This window comes from Tursiops truncatus, chromosome 3 (assembly GCF_011762595.2).
Source record: "Tursiops truncatus isolate mTurTru1 chromosome 3, mTurTru1.mat.Y, whole genome shotgun sequence".
In the NCBI taxonomy this organism is placed as follows: Eukaryota; Metazoa; Chordata; class Mammalia; order Artiodactyla; family Delphinidae; genus Tursiops; species Tursiops truncatus.
Window position 1 is genome coordinate 108,531,991 of NC_047036.1, and position 18,133 is coordinate 108,550,123.

General features: G+C 38.9%; 1 protein-coding gene across 11 annotated transcripts in view; it reads right to left on the reverse strand.

The window, feature by feature from the left end:
- The window catches only part of RAPGEF6 (Rap guanine nucleotide exchange factor 6), a 220,270-nt gene that overhangs the window by 82,564 nt on the left and 119,573 nt on the right, over positions 1 to 18,133 (reverse strand). For all 11 annotated transcript variants that reach the window (XM_033853135.2, XM_033853132.2, XM_033853129.2 and 8 more), the window contains one exon: positions 16,086 to 16,217. In XM_033853135.2, the coding sequence (XP_033709026.1) occupies positions 16,086 to 16,217 (132 nt within the window). The remainder of the gene's footprint in view (positions 1 to 16,085; positions 16,218 to 18,133) is intronic.

Consider the following 18,133-nt stretch of genomic DNA (forward strand, 5'->3'; position numbering starts at 1 on the left):
TTTCTGTGGTGGGAGAAAATGGAATCAACTGGCAGAGAAAAGGGCAGGGGAATGCGGAGGAAGGACATTGAACAAGACAGCAGACACAGAAAGAGATCGAGACAGACAGATGCAGAGCAACAAAGCAAAAAAACAAAAATATATCATGCAGGACAGAGATGGAAAAAGCACAGCATGTGCAACAAAGATGACCTGTGACAGAACGTGTCACAGAGAGAGAGAGAGGAAGAGCAATCAAGCAACAAGGAGTCAAAGGACTAGAGAGACAGGCAAACAGGGGCAGACACACTTGCAAGCATCCAGGTTCCTTGAGGCCAGAGCGGCCTCTGCTTTCTCTGGGGGTCAATAACTTATCTGTTCTGGCTTTAGTTAATTCAAGTTAAGGCTCTGATACCTGCAACTGAAAAGAGTTCTGATTTGTTATGTAAGACTAGGTTCTATACTTCTTTTGGACTTCTGCACAGCTTTAAGTAAGAGCTTTAATCAATAGTTAACAAACTAGATTAAACACCCAACTTGAAATCTTTAAGATTAGATAAACTGGCTCTTAAGGCTCTTATAGGGGCAATCCTATCTTATGACCAGCATGCTCTCCTGAATTACATTTTGGTTATGAAACTTTAGGGTTTAAGCAGAGTGCATTTCTGAATAATATACCTTTGGAACTAAAAACTTGTTAAAAAGTTACAATCTCTTTTCAAAGATAAGTTGTTTTAATTTAAATGTGTAGATACTAAAACGACTTTTCCAAAACCCAATTTATCTACAAACACTGATTTTAATCTAAGAAATGAGTGTTAAAAAACACTGAAGCAATATTTTTTACACACAAGTTAATTTTTCAGAATATAGATGCTCACCTCTGGAATAACAGCCTTTTTCTCTTTTATAAAATTTTAAGGACAATCTACCTTAAATCTGAGTTTTTAAACTACCCTGTCCTCATCTCAATCTCAGGTTTTCATCCCCTGACCAAGACTATTTCAACCTAGTCTCATTCTTATCTTTTAGATTATGTCTGATAAAAAGATGGATAACTCAAAACATAAAAAAAGGCAACGGCTTCCCTAGTGGCGCAGTGGGTGAGAGTCCGCCTGCCGATGCAGGGGACACAGGTTTGTGCCCCGGTCCGGGAAGATCCCACATGCCGCAGAGCGGCTGGGCCCGTGAGCCATGGCCGCTGAGCCTGTGCGTCCGGAGCCTTTGCTCCGCAACGGGAGAGGCCACAACAGTGAGAGGCCCGTGTACCGCAAACAAAAAAAAAAAAAGGTAAGATGCAAAGGTGGGTGGGGGTGCGATGAATTGGGAGACTGGGATTGACATATATACACTACTGATACTATGTATAAAATAGATAACTATGAGAACCTACTGTATAGCACAGGGAACTCTAATCAGTGCTCTGTGGTAACCTAAATGGGAAGGAAATCCACAAAAGAGGGGATATATGTATATGTATAGCTGATTCACTTTGCTGTACAGTAGAAACTAACACAACATTGTAAAGCAACTAAACTGCAATAAAAATTTTTTTAAAAAAGGCAAGATGCAGTTCAGTTATGTGGATAATAGGGAAGGCTTACTGTCATCTGCACGAAAAGTGAAGATATTTTAAGAAAATAACTCTTTAGGTAGAATGAAAATCATGGGTAGTGACTGGGAGATGACTATTAAAAGAACTCTTTTAGGAACTTTCTAAGGCCATCTGCAAAGGAAAGAATATAATCTCTTCTTACCATTGTCCTCTTTTACCTGTACTTTTATCAAAGTAGGATAAAAGAAAAAGGATGAATAAAATTAGTTAAGAGAACATACTCAACTGCTAAAATGTTAAGAGTCTACAAAAGGGATAAGGTGGTAAAATAAGAATGAAGAATAAAAATATGGGGACTTCCCTGGTGGCGCAGTGGCTAAGAATCTGCCTGCCAAAGGAGGGGACACGGGTTCGAGCTCTGGTCCGGGAAGATCCCACATGCTGCGGAACAGCTAAGCCTGTGCGCCACAACTACTGAGCCTGCGCTCTAGAGCCCGCAAGCCATAACTACTGAGACCATGTACCACAACTACTGAAGCCCGTGCACCTAGAGCCCGTGGTCTGCAACAAGAGACGCCACCACAATGAAAAGCCTGCACACTGCAACGAAGAGTAGTCCCCGCTCACTGCAACTAGAGAAAGCCTGCGCACAGCAATGAAGACCCAATGCAGCCTAAAATAAATAAATAAATAAATTTAAAATATGTACAGCTTTAAAAATAAATAAATAAAAATATGAAAGAGTCTCAGTCGGAGGAAGATGGCATAAGAGTAAGACGTGGAGATCACCTTCCTCCCCACAGATACACTAGAAATACATCTACACGTGGAACAACTCCTACAAAACACCTACTGAACGCTGGCAGAAGACCTCAGACTTCCCGAAAGGCAAGAAACTCCCCACGTACCTGGGTAGGGCAAAAGAAAAAAAGAATAAACAGAGACAAAAGAATAGGGACGGGGCCTGCACCAGTGGGAGGCAGCTGTGAAGGAGGAAAGGTTTCCACACATTAGGAAGCCCCTTCGCGGGCAGAGACTGCGGGTGGCGGAGGAGAGCACAGCAACAGGGGTGCGGAGGGCAAAGCAGAGAGATTCCCGCACAGAGGATCAGTGCCGACCAGCACTCACCAGCCCGAGAGGCTTGTTTGCTCACCCGCCGGGGTGGGTGGGGCTGGAGCTGAGGCTCGGGCTCTGGTTGGAGCGCAGGGAGAGGACTGGGGTTGGTGGCGTGAACACAGCCTGCAGGGGGTTAGTGCACCACGGCTAGCCGGGAGGGAGTCTGGGAAAAGTCTGGACCTGCCAAAGAGGCAAGAGACTTTTTCTTCCCTCCTTGTTTCCTGGTGCGCGAGGAGAGGGGATTAAGAGCGCTGCTTAAAGGAGCTCCAGAGACGGGTGCGAGCCGCGGCTAACAGCGCGGAACCCAGAGACAGGCAGGAGGTGCTAAGGCTGCTGCTGCCGCCACCAAGAACCCTGTGTGCGAGCACAGGTCACTATCCACACCTCCATTCCGGGGAGCCTGTGCAGCCCGCCACTGCCTGGGTCCCGTGATCCAGGGACAACTTCCCCGGGAGAACGCATGGCGTGCCTCAGGCTGCTGCAACGTCATGCCAGCCTCTGCTGCCTCAGGCTCGCCCCTCATCCATACCCCTCCCTCCCCACGGCCTGAGTGAGCCAGAGGCCCCGAGTCACCAGCTCCTTTAACCCCATCTTGTCTGAGCGAAGAACAGACACCCTCTGGCAACCTACACGCAGAGGCGGGGCCAAACCCAAAGCTGAGCACCGGGAGCTGTGCGAACAAAAAAGAGAAAGGAAAATCTCTCCCAGCAGCCTCAGAAGCAGCGGATTAAATCTCCACAATCAACTTGATGTACCCTGCATGTATGGGTGGAATACATGAACAGACAACGAATCATCCCAAATTGAGGAGGTGGACTTTGAGAGCAAGATTTATTATTTTTCCCCTTTTCCTCTTTTTGTGAGTGTGTATGTGTATGCTTCTGTGTGAGATTTTGTCTGTATAGCTTTGCTTTCACCATTTGTCATAGGGTTCTATCCGTCCGTGGTTTTTTTTCTTTTTAAAAAAAATTTTTTTCTTAATAATTATATTTTATTTTAATAACTTTATTTTATTTTATCTTACTTTATTCTTCCTTCCTTTCTTTCTTTCTACCTTTCATTCCTTCTCCCTTCCTTCCTTCCTTTCTTTCTTTCTACTTTTTCTCCCTTTTATTCTGAGCCGTGTGAATGAAAGGCTCTTGGTGCTGCAGCCAGGTGTCAGGCCTGTGCCTCTGAGGTAGGAGAGCCGAGTTCAGGAAATTGGTCCACCAGAGACTTCCCAGCTCCACGTAATGTCAAATGGAGAAAGCTCTCCCAGAGTACTCCATCTCAACGCGAAGACCCAGCTCCACTCAACCACCAGCAAGCTACAGTGCTGGACACCCTATGCCAAACATCTAGCAAGACAGGAACACAACCCCACCCATTAGCAGAGAGGCTGCCTAAAATCATAATAAGGCAACAGACACCCCAAAACACACCACCAGACGTGGACCTGCCCACCAGAAAAACAAGATCTAGCCTCAACCACCAGAAAACAGGCACTAGTCCCCTCCACCAGGAAGCCTATACAAACCACTGAACCAACTTTAGCCACTGAGGACAGACACCAAAAACAACGGGAACTAAGAACCTGCAGCCTGCAAAAGGAGAACCCAAACACAGTAAGATAAGCAAAATGAGAAGACAGAAAAACACACAGCAGATGAAGGAGCAAGATAAAAACCCACCAGACCTCACAAATGAAGAGGAAGTAGGCAGTCTACCTGAAAAAGAATTCAGAATAATGACAGTAAAGGTGACCCAAAATCTTGGAAATAGAGAAAATGCAAGAAACATTTAACAAGGACCTAGAAGAACTAAAGATGAAACAAGCAATGATGAACAACACACTAAATGAAATTAAAAATACTCTACATGGAATCAATAGCAGAATAACTGAGGCAGAAGAATGGATAAGTGACCTGGAAGATAAAATAGTGGAAATAACTACTGCAGAGCAGAATAAAGAAAAAAGAATGAAAAGAACTGAGGACAGTCTCAGAGACATCTGGGACAAAATTAAACGCACCAATGTTCGAATTATAGGGGTTCCAGAAGAAGAAGAAAAAAAGAAAGGGACTGACAAAATATTTGAAGACATTATAGTTGAAAACTTCCCTAATATGGGAAAGGAAATAGTTAATTAAGTCCAGGAAGCACAGAGAGACCCATACAGGATAAATCCAAGGAGAAACACGCCAAGACACATATTAATCAAACTGTCAAAAATTAAATACAAAGAAAACGTATTAAAAGCAGCAAGGGAAAAACAACAAATAACACACAAGGGAATCCCCATAAGGTTAACAGCTGAACTTTCAGCAGAAACTCTGCAAGCCAGAAGGGACTGGCAGGACATATTTAAAGTGATGAAGGAGAAGAACCTACAACCAAGATTACTCTACCCAGCAAGGATCTCATTCAGATTTCATGGAGAAATTAAAACCTTTACAGACAAGCAAAAGCTGAGAGAGTTCAGCACCACCAAACCAGCTTTACAACAAATGCTAAAGGAACTTCTCTAGGCAAGAAACACAAGAGAAGGAAAAGACCTACAATAACAAATTTCCATTAGTTAGAAAATGGGAATAGGAACATACATATGAAGAAAATGGGAATAGGAACATACATATCGATAATTACTGTAAATGTAAATGGATTAAATGCTCCCACCAAAAGACACAGACTGGCTGAACGGATACAAAAACAAGACCCATATATATGCTGTCTACAAGAGACCCACTTCAGACCTAGAGACACATACACACTGAAAGTAAGGGGATGGAAAAAGATACTCCACGCAAATGGAAACCAAAAGAAAGCTGGAGCAGCAATTCTCGTGTCAGACAAAATAGACTTTAAAATAAAGACTATTACAAGAGACAAAGAAGGCCACTACATAATGATCAAGGGATCGATCCAAGAAGAAGATATAACAATTGTAAATATTTATGCACCCAACATAGGAGCACCTCAATACATAAGGCAAATACTAACAGCCATAAAAGGGGAAATCGATAGTAACAGATTCAGAGTAGGGGACTTTAACACCCCACTTTCACCAATGGACAGATCATCCAAAATGAAAAAAATAAGGAAACACAAGCTTTAAATGATACATTAAACAAGACGGACTTAATTGATATTTATAGGACATGCCATCCAAAAACAACAGAATACACGTTTTTCTCAAGTGCTCATGGAACATCACAAATCAAGCCTTGGTAAATTTAAGAAAATTGAAATTGTATCAACTATCTTTTCCGACCACAACACTATGAGACTAGATATCAATTACAGGAAAAGATCTGTAAAAAATACTTACACATGGAGGCTGAACAATACACTACTTAATAACAAGATGATCACTGAAGAAATCAAAGAGGAAATCAAAAAATACCTAGAAACAAATGACAATGGAGACACGACGACCCAAAACGTATGGGATGCAGCAAAAGGAGTTCTAAGAGGGAAGTTTATAGCAATACAATCCTTCCTTAAGAAACAGGAAACATCTCGAATAAACAACCTAACCTTGCACCTAAAGCAATTAGAGGAAGAAGAACAAAAAATCCCCAAAGTTAGCAGAAGGAAAGAAATCATAAAGATCAGATCAGAAATAAATGAAAAAGAAATGAAGTAAACGATAGCAAAGATCAATAAAACTAAAAGCTGGTTCTTTGAGAGGATAAACAAAATTGATAAACCATTAGCCAGACTCATCAAGAAAAAAAGGGAGAAGACTCAAATCAATAGAATTAGAAATGAAAAAGGAGAAGTAACAACTGACACTGCAGAAATACAAAAGATCATGAGAGATTACTACAAGGAACTATATGCCAATAAAATGGACAACCTGGAAGAAATGGACAAATTCTTAGAAATGCACAACCTGCCAAGACTGAATCACGAAGAAATTGAAAATATGAACAGACCAATCACAGGCACTGAAATGTGATTAAAAGTCTTCCAACAAACAAAAGCCCAGGACAAGATGGCTTCACAGGCCAATTCTATCAAACATTTAGAGAAGAGCTAACACCTATCCTTCTCAAACTCTTCCAAAATATAGCAAAGGGAGGAACACTCCCAAACTCATTCTACAAGGCCACCATCACCCTGATACCAAAATCAGACAAGGATGTCACAAAGAAAGAAAACTACAGGGCAATATCACTGATGAACACAGATGCAAAAACTCTCAACAAAATACTAGCAAACAGAATCCAACAGCACATTAAAAGGATCATACACCATGATAAGTGGGGTTTCTCCCAGGAATGCAAGGATTCTTCAATATATGCAAATCAATCAATGTGATACACCAATTAACAAATTGAAGGAGAAAAATCATATGATCATCTCAATAGACGTAGAGAAAGCTTTCGACAAAATTCAACACCCATTTATGATAAAAACCCTCCTGAAAGTAGGCACAGAGGGAACTTTCCTCAACATAATAAAGGCCATATATAACAGACCCACAGCCAACATCGTCCTCAATGGTGAAAAACTGAAAGCATTTCCACTAAAATCAGGAACAAGACAAGGTTGCCCACTCTCACCTCTCTTATTCAACATAGTTTTAGAAGTTTTAGCCACAGCAATCAGAGAAGAAAGGGAAATAAAAGGAATCCAAATCAGAAAAGAAGTTAAGCTGTCACTGTTTGCTGATGACATGATACTATACATAGAGAATCCTAAAGATGCTACCAGAAAACTACTAGAGCTAATCAATGAATTTGGTAAAGTAGCAGGATACAAAATTAATGCACAGAAATCTCTGGCATTCCTATACACTAAGGATGAAAAATCTGAAAGTGAAATCAAGAAAACACACCCATTTACCATTGCAACCAAAAGAATAAAATATCTAGGAATAAACCTACCTAAGGAGACAAAAGACCTGTATGCAGAAAGTTATAAGACACTGATGAAAGAAATTAAAGATGATACAAATAGATGGAGAGATATACCATGTTCTTGGATTGGAAGAATCAACATTGTGAAAATGACTCTACTACCCAAAGCAATCTACAGATTCAATGCAATCCCTGTCAAACTACCACTGGCATTTTTCACAGAACCTGAACAAAATATTTCACAATTTGTATGGAAAGACTAAAGACCCCGAATAGCCAAAGCAATCTTGAGAACGAAAAACGGAACTGGAGGAATCAGGCTCCCTGACTTCAGACTATACTACAAAGCTACAGTAATCAAGACAGTATGGTACTGGCACAAAAACAGAAATATAGATCAATGGAACAGGATAGAAAGCCCAGAGATAAACCAAGCACATATGGTCACCTTATGTTTGAGAAAGGAGGCAGGAATGTACAGTGGAGAAAGGACAGCCTCTTCAATAAGTGGTGCTGGGAAAACTGGACAGGTACATGTAAAAGTATGAGATTAGAACACTCTCTAACACCATACACAAAAATAAGCTCAAAATGGATTAAAGACCTAAATGTAAGGCCAGAAACTATCAAACTCTTAGAGGAAAACATAGGCAGTACTCTCTATGACATTAATCACAGCAAGATCCTTTTTGACCCACCTCCTAGAGAAATGGAAATAAAAATAAAACAAATGGGACCTAATGAAACGTAAAAGCTTTTGCACAGCAAAGGAAACCATAAACAAGACCAAATGACAACCCTCAGAATGGGAGAAAATATTTGCAAATGAAGCAAGTGACTAAGGATTAATCTCCAAAATTTACAAGCAGCTCATGCAGCTCAATAACAAAAAAGCAAACAACCCAATCCAAAAATGGGCAGAAGACCTAAATAGACATTTCTCCAAAGATGATATACAGACTGCCAACAAACACATGAAGGAATGCTCAACATCATTAATCATTAGAGAAATGCAAATCAAAACTACAATGAGATATCATCTCACACTGGTCAGAATGACCATCATCAAAAAAATGTAGAAATAATAAATGCTTGAGAGGGTGTGGAGAAAAGGGAACACTCTTGCACTGCTGGTGGGAATGTGAATTGGTACAGCCACTACGGAGAACAGTATGGAGGTTCCTCAAAAAACTACAAATAGAACGACCATATGACCCAGCAATCCCACTACTGGGCATATACCCTGAGAAAACCATAATTCAAAAAGAGTCATGTACCAAAATGTTCATTGCAGCTCTATTTACAATAGCCAGGAGATGGAAACAACCTAACTGTCCATCATCAGATGAATGGACAAAGAAGATGTGGCACATATATACAATGGAATATTATTCAGCCATAAAAAGAAACGAAATTGAGTTATTTGGAGTGAGGTGGATGGACCTAGAGTCTGTCATACAGAGTGAAGTAAGTCAGAAAGAGAAAGACAAATACCATATGCTAACACATATATATGGAATCTAAGAAAAAAAATGTCATGAAGAACCTAGGGGTAAGATGGGAATAAAGACACAGGCCTACTAGAGAATGGACTTGAGGATATGGGGAGGGGGAAGGGTAAGCTGTGCCAAAGTGAGAGAGTGCCGTGGACAATATATACACTACCAAACGTAAAATAGATAGCTAGTGGGAAGCAGCCGCATAGCACAGGGAGATCAGCTCGGTGCTTTGTGACCACCTGGATGGGTGGGAAAGGGAGGGTAGGAGGGAGGAAGACGCTAGAGGGAGGAGATATGGGAACATATGTATACGTATAATTGATTCACTTTGTTATAAAGCAGAAACTAACACACCGTTGTAAAGCAATTATACTCCAATAAAGATGTAAAAAAAAGATATATGAAAGAGTGGCCAGAAACATGCTAAAAAATTACAAAGCATTTTGTAATTTTTAAAAAAGTGTACAAAATGTGCTACATAGAGTCCAAGGTCTAAATCCTTGACCAGGGCTTCCCTGGTGGTGCAGTGGTTTAAGAATCCGTCTGCCAATGCAGGGCACACAGCTTCCAGCCCTGGTCCGGGAAGATCCCACATGTCGCGTAGCAACTAAGCCCATGCACCACAACTACTGAGCCTGTGCTCTAGAGCCCGAGAGCCACAACTACTGAAGCCCATGCGCCCAGAGCCTGTGCTCCGCAACAAGAGAAGCCACCACAGTGGGGAGCCCTGCACTGTGACGAAAAGTAGCCCCCACTTGCTGCAACTAAAGAAAGCTTGCAAGCAGCAATGAAGACCCAACGCAGCCATAAATAAATAAAATAAATTTTTAAAAATATATATAAATCCTTGACTAAACAAAGGCAAGCCAGGTCTTTAAGGTAAAGGTAGATATGAGGACCACCAGGACTGGTAGTCACTATATGATGCTGCTGAGGATGCAGTTCCTAGGAAAAACGTTTCTTTAATAACTAGATAAGATTTTTTTTAAATGTAGTATCCACAATATCCAGCATACAATATAAAATTACTAGACAGATGAAGAACATGGAAATGTGACCTATAATCAGGAGAAAAATCAATCAATATAAAGAGATGCAGGAATGATGAAATTAGGAGACATGAATTTTTGACATTTATTATAAGCAAATTCAAGGATTCAAAAGAAAGTACAAACATAATTAAGGGTAAAATGGGAAATACCAATAAAGAAATGTAAACTGCAAGAAAAGTAAACTTGAAGAAGGGCAATAAAAACTACCCAAACTGAAGGAAAGAGAGGAAAAAAGCCAAAAAGAAAATTGAACAGAGCCTCAGAGACTCACATAATATCAAGTTGTTAGAAAAAAGTAGGTCAAAAGGTATGCCACATTCATTAATGTAGGGTTCGAAAAAGATCGGAGCCCTGGCCTTTCAACTATTTTAACCCAGCAGTTGGAATACAGCAGACCCTCAGAAATATTATGATAAATAGATTAAGCCCAGAAAAAAACAAAAGTATGTTGGTGAAAGGGCTAACAAGTATTAAACTTCTTGCATTTTTCTTGTTCCCACAGTATGAATGTGTCTCTGTGTATATGTGTAAATATAATTTGGTGAGGCAGACAGTCTGAGGTGATTTTCTGTTAACTTGGCCTTCTCCAAATAAACCACCAGCGGATTTCCTTTTCCTGTTTGCATCTACATAAACATGGAGGTATGATGAGGGGAACTACAGGTTAGAATAAGAAGTTATACAAGCTTATAGAAGCCACATTCTCAAATTTAGAGCAAATACTAAGCCAGAATCTTAGACTTTCAGCACTTATCTTTTCTGAATTCCCATTTTTAATATTTCATTCAACCTTTTTCATGGATCACTTAGTCCTTATGTTTTCTCTCTGTCTTTCTAGTCAGGGCAAGAACCCTGTGAAATTAATCCTTCACAATAATGCTGTCCAGGCTGGCCCATTCCATTATCTCTACAACAGGGCAGGTGGTCAAAGTAATGCCTCCCTTGCTCTGGATCATCAATTAGTTAGCAGTGATCCTCTGCATTTTCCCTGGAAATATTGATTTCTACTTTCAAATGTAATTCAACTAAAAAAAATTCTAGATTGCTTTCTAAGTGCCAACACTGTGCTTAACTCAGTGTGAGATAACAAAAGGAAGAAACAAACTCTGCACACTACAAATTTACCATGATGATGAAAAAGATCAAGTTTAAAAGTAACCATACTAAAAAGCAGAGTGAAAAAAAGTGATAAGAGCCACAGAAAAACTGCTGTAGGTCCCAACATGTGAGAGGCAATACGAAAATGGCATCCAGGTGGAGCTGCAGGAAGAACAGCATTACCAAAACAGGGCTAGGAAAAGACAAACACATTCAGGGAATAGCACGTGTATTTGTCATGGACCAGAATCTAGAATGTGTTAAGTGGGAAACAGTGGAATATAAAACCAGATTTGCAGACTATGGTTAGAAATGAAAGGCTTGGAATTTGAATATAAATTTGAAATGAAGAGTGTGAATTAGATAATGGTGAAGCACTGAAGATTTTTAAAGAGAAGGAAAGTCATTCTTCTTGTAATGAAAGGAGAAGTTTAAAAAATGGAAATAGGCAAGGATAACTGAGACTTTGACTAGGAGACATGATATTCTTAACAGAAATATTAAAGACAAGTGGAAGAAAACATGTAGCAGGGCAAAAAGCTAGTTGAAGTATCAAAAGAACATGCAGGTGGAAACATGGCACCAGAGTTTTGGAGAGATTGGCAGTAGAGCTCTGAGTTAAGGAATTATGCTTCCATGAGGTGGGATTTTTAGGATCACATTTACTTCCTATATAGAAACCAAAAAAGATAGGTGGGGGATGAATGGGTACCTCAGGTTATTTAAAAATAAGTTAATGACAAGACAACTGCTTTAGGTTCAATAATTAACGTTTTACATTTTACAATCCTCCAGCTCTTGGAAAAGGAATCCAGAAAGCAAACCTCCTTATTTCTCTTGAGTATTCTTTGAAGATACATAAAATATTCTATCCAAGAACATTCTAACATCTTAATGCATACTCTTAGCTAAATTTTAAGCTAATCTGATTAGAAACATATTCATACTGAAACAATTACTTGCATTTTTTCTAACCTGTGATAAATGCTTTATTTTGAACTTTCTTTGAGATCCAAGGGCTTTTAATTTTAAACCAGAACACATGAAAGCTCTCAAGAAGGAAATACATAGGAGCATAGTCATACATTTGGCCATATAAAATGGTACTGTAAACAATATTCCTGTTACAAACTGCTGTTAGTATGTCTCTCTTCTCTAGCCCCTCCAATCCTCCAAATTAAAAATACATTTCACCCTTGAAAACCACTGGTGTTAGTGACACCAACCCCCTTCCCCCTCACAGCTGAAATCCACATATAACTTTACAGTCAGCCCTCTGTACGTGCGGTTCTGTACGTGTAGTACTGTAGTATGTATTTATTGGGGGAAAAAAATCCACATATAAGTGGACCCATGCAGTTCAAACCTATTTTGTTCAAGGGTTAAATGTACTCGCATATTTTGTAAGGCTCTGCTTATACTGTTATAGGCCATGACTGGGTTAGGTATTCACTTTTAAAACCTCCCAAATGTTGAAATTTGGATAATCAGGAAAACTACTTCAAATGTTGCTGGTCAAGGTATATACACTGGCAACGTACATCTGTAACTAAAAGGTGCCTTGAAGGATGCTTGGTCCTGTCCAAAATGTCCATGGGCATATTTGGTCCATGCCAAATGGTCTGGGACAAGATCAAATAAATACCAAGGACCTTTTGGTGTGGACCAAACATCTGTTAACCAAAGAGTGTATTCACAGCTTTCACAAGCACTAAAAGGAGGCCTGAGGTTAAGGGAGAGACTGAAGGTCCAGTATTGATATTTAACTCTATGCTCTTTTCTTCTCTTTTAGTCCTGAGGACCCAATTGGACACACACACATAATTTAGTTGGTATTATTTACCTTATCTATAGTTTTTGGTTTTTTTTAATTTTTTAAATTGTAGGTCTAGAAATTCTATATTATAGGAGATATAGTTTATCAGTCTATTATTATTCTGTTCATATTCCTTTTACCCTCTAGTAATAATTCCTTTAATCCTTTCCCACAATTTTATTCAACTTTTTTTTTTTTTTTTTCGCGGTACGTGGGCCTCTCACTGTTGTGGCCTTTCCCGTTGTGGAGCACAGGCTCCGGACGCACAGGCTCAGCGGCCATGGCTCACAGGCCCAGCCGCTCTGCGGCACGTGGGATCCTCCTGGACAGGGGCACGAACCCGCGTCCCCTGCATCGGCAGGCGGACTCCCAACCACTGCGCCACCAGGGAAGCCCTTATTCAACTTTTATTTTTAACTATACACTCTATTTATGTCCTCTTTATAAAATTTTTTAAATGTAGAAATAATAATGTCCATTGAGAAAAACATAAGACAAGCTGAAGGAACATAATAAAAACTACCCACAATCCTACCATCAGCAGAAAAACTGTTACTATTTGGTAACATGTCTTGAATTCATATATACATTCCATGTATACAGTATAAGACAAATACATATGTATTTATTTACTTTAAGATTCTGATTTCTTTTCCTTCTGTTTTTATCTTTGTATATTTGTTTTGTTTTAACCTTTATTCTGTTTATATCCTTTGGCTAGTGTCCTAGGCTTAACCAAAGTCTGAGTTTGGGGACTTTTACCTTCTTTGGCTGCACTTAAAAGAGTTTATCTGACATTTTTGCATATTTGACTTTAGTATTATAATAGTTTTCTCCTTGAAATTTCTGAATTTCTGTTTTGGTTCTTGAATTTCGTTGTTTTTGCTCATCTGTTTACTCTCCCTAAATTCATTAAAACTTATTTTATCTTGTTGGTTAGTTGACGCATTTCACAGCATCATCTTTTAACTATATGTTTTCATTTATGTGACCTTCTGGAAAACGTAAAACCAAAAGGGCAGAAAACAGATTGGTGGCTGCCAGCAGCTGGGGATAAGGAGAAGGAACTGACTAAAAAGGAGCATACAAAGCCCTTTTTGAGGTGATAGAAAGATTCTATGTCTTCATGTAAGCTATGCTAAAAAGGGTAAATTTTATTATTTGTAAATTACATCTCAGCATCAAACATATACATACAAACACACAATGACATAGGAAGCAGAACTGATATGACTTAACAGTGAATTATCATGATCAGGGGAGGAGGGCCAATGGTAACCTTCAGGTTTCTGGGGGTATGAAAAGGTGTCCTGTTTATTTTGTAATGAAGGGACTTTTTTGATGTGCAGGAAAGCTGGCAAGGATACCTGTCCACATGTTATGCTATGTTAAAATGAATCTCTTAAAAGGTAGAATGAACTGTGGAAAGTGTTACTGAGGAAGGAAAACATACAAAAGGTTGGCGCAGGGCAGCCACATACATGGTCATGGTCCTACACGAGAAGACCTCCAACCATACCAGCAGGTAGGCTCAAGCCCCAGCTTCAGGTGGGTCATCCAGTAGGTGAACATCCTGTGGATGCTAATATAAGCGCAATTCTTCAGAAGCTCCTCCAGGATCTTGCCAAAGAATCAGGACCCTACTGTGTACAGCCCATCTATTAGTTCAGTGTAAAGCACGGCCTTTCCAAGTGACCTTGAACCTCAATCCCTGCACTATCCTCTTGTCCCTTTTCTCACAACCATCGGGGGCTCTGCTCCTTGCTCCAAGAAGGTGATCACATCTGGCTTAGAGATGGATATACTAGTGAGTTCAGGTACCTATAGTTCATCAACATTACATCTCTGCTTTACTGTCTCTCTTTGAAAGGTCCAGACATTCCCACTTATCTTGAGAAAAATCTAAAGAAAAATCTAAAGCCACATCCCTGAACTTTAAAAAATTAATCCAGGGTCAATCTTCCTTAGTGTTCTTCCCTAGGAAAAACACAGAGTCCAGAGAAGCACAGCTGTACTTTGATTTTTAGGTATGCAACAACTCTAACTTAATCCACAAGATACTTCTTTTGCGGAGGGGTAGAATGCATGAAGCCCAACAAATCCATGAACACAGTAAGTGGCCCCAGAACCACTGCACTGTTTTTAACTTTACTTTTTAAAAACTCCCTGTTCTATCTACTATAAAATGGTGAAGAAGAATTCCTTGTTCTCTCTACTATAAAATGCCAAACAGGGGGATTTAGATGGCATGTCCACAGCAACAATCTTTGTAGAAAAAAGCCTCACATAAACCAAAAATGGAGGCTTTTTTCCATTTTGCACCTGCCTGCAAACTTCCCTTAACAGAGGAACGCTGATTTTCATAAAACAGCTAAATCCGTGCAACTCAACAGAACCACAATCTAAACTGTTTTCCTCAGACAACAATGATTCTATTTCAACAAATCAGTACTCTATGGTAGCCACTAGCCGTATGTGGTACTCGAAAAATGTGTCTTGTCTGAATTGAGGTGTGCCGTAAGTTAATATTAAACTTTGCCTTTTGAAGACTTAGTATGAAAAAATAACTCATTTATAATTTTTAAACATTGATTACATGTTGAAATAATATTTGAATATACTGTGCTAAATAAAATATATTATTAAAATTAATTTTACCTGTTTCTTTTTAATTTTTAAATGTGGCCACTGGAAAATTTAAGTCTTTACAATACAAAGGCAAGTCTAATCTTCTTCATGACTTTACTTATAGAAGACTTAACTAATCAACTATTGAATATAATAAAAATCGCCTTTTTATAAATTTAAGTTCAGTTGTTTCAAGAACCATTTTCTAATGCAAGCAAATATTATATATTAATATAGATTCACTTGGATAAAAGAAATTAAAAAGAACACTATATTCATGCACTGCTGGACCATATTTAATCACTCTCAAAAGATAGATCACCTCTTTCATTAGGCTTGTAAATATGACACAGTAAACAAAGCATATTTTCTCAAAGACCTTATGTCAGAATTTCACACCCTAGTTAAAAGATACATGACCACCTAAGGCACAAGCACAAGGTATTCGGCAGAATTAAAAAAGCCATATGCACAGCAAACAAACTCCTAACGCATTACCTGATAGATATCTGATAAACTGCTGCTCCCAGAGTCACTGGCAATGCTACAACCAGACTGACTAGAAGACACATGAGTCACCTGTGGATGAGGGTTGTCTGCAATGTGCATCTTGGTAAGATCGGCTGGAAGCTGAAAAAGAAAAATAATTTAAGATAATCTAAATATCAAGCATTACCTTTAAAGAGTTCTTGACACACTGTAACTTCTGCAACAACATTTTGTTTTATGTATATTTCTGTGCAACCTAATTTCTCATCTAAATTCTCCATTCTTGGGAAAAATCTTAGAAAGTGATAAGAACCAAATCAGCATTCTGACTGTTAGGCAAGCCTACAGTGGAAGCCCACTTAGCAGTTTTCAAAAGACATTACCATGAGTAATGGTATTTCAGAGGAAAAAACTGGCCTTTCCTCAAATAAAAATATCAGCTGTTGCTACCGTAAAAGGTAGGAATGCTTGCTCGCTCGCTCCCTCCCTCCCTCTCACAAATACACACATACACACACACACCTCACTAACACAAAATGGTTGCTAATTCCAGAATAAAACAGCAAAATCTTGGATTAAAGTACAGCATCTGGCACCAAGACTTAAGAAAAGTAACAGTTGGCTGCATTCAATGTTCCAAAAATTTAGTAAGCCTCTTTTCATTTAATATTGTATTAGCTTATAGTTGGCCCCTAAAAATTTGTTAGTAATCATAATTATTTAATGAATGTCTATGCTAGGTATAGGAATACAAGAGATGCAGAAGGAAATGATTCCACCACCTCATCTTTAATATGGTCAGCGATACAAGTTGTACAATATAATTCGCACCATAAAACTTTAAAAAATTTTACAAAATAAATGCTACAGGAGTTGAGACAAGATACAAACCACTGTGCTCCAAAGCGGTGAGAGAAAATTTTACAAAGGCAATATGATGATGTATTTTCCAAATAATTTCTCTGCAATTAGCTATTCAGGACTACTGAGAGAAATCTATTTACTTTTTAGAGCAGGGTTTCACATTACTTTATTACAGGAAAATGTTAAAGAAACACATGCATTAACAGTGGAAACTAAATATACTCTAAAGGAGAAAACATCCAAGCCTGAATTATATTATCTCAAGAGGAAGTCATGGTAATTATAAAAATTTACCTGAAAAAAACTACATAACAAACTTCCCCTGCTGGGATAGGTAATTCAGATGAATCCTGTAACTCATATATACAGAAAAACAGTAACACACACAATCTGATCCTTGAAGGTGCTTTTCTCTTAAGAGTATTTTCTGATTCCTAAAGAGGAGGCAAACAGGTTGAGAAGCACTTCTGACAGCCCCTGGTTAGAGAGACAAAAGTTATATTCGAAGGCCTAGCATGGAAGGGCCATGCTTTGGATTTGGACCCTGGAAACTACATTATACCCTAGCAAATAAGTGTGATCCAAAAGTAAACTGATGCTCATTTTAGAATCATCTCAATCCCTGATTTTGGATTAAAGTTATACAGGATTACTAATGCTTCCAGTCAGCTACTGAAAGCAAACACAAAACTTCACCAAAGAAAAAAAAACAAATCATCCTAGGCCTCAAAATACTAAAAACAAATTCCATTGCTCAAATAAAACCAGGCACATTAGGAGACAAGATGGCATTCATGAAAACTAAGGGAAATAATAAACTCTAGAAACCAGTGAAGAAAAACTTCCAAAAAATGGAGTTATCAGATACAGATTCTAAAATAACTGTATTTAATATATACCAGTGGTTGGAAAACATTTTCCTCAGAGGACCAAAGAGTACACACTTTAGACTTTTGCAAGCCACATACAATCTCTGTGGTATTACTTTTTTTTCTTTGAAAATTTTTTTAAACAACCTTTTAAAAATGTAAAAATCATTCTTAGCTCACAGGTCATATAGCTCACAGGCCATATTTGGTCCAGTGTATCGATCATGACATACACAGAGAAAGACAACACTAAGAATTTTAGCAAAAAAACAGGATAGAAAGCCCAGAGATAAACTCATGCTCATATGGTCACCTCATCTTGGA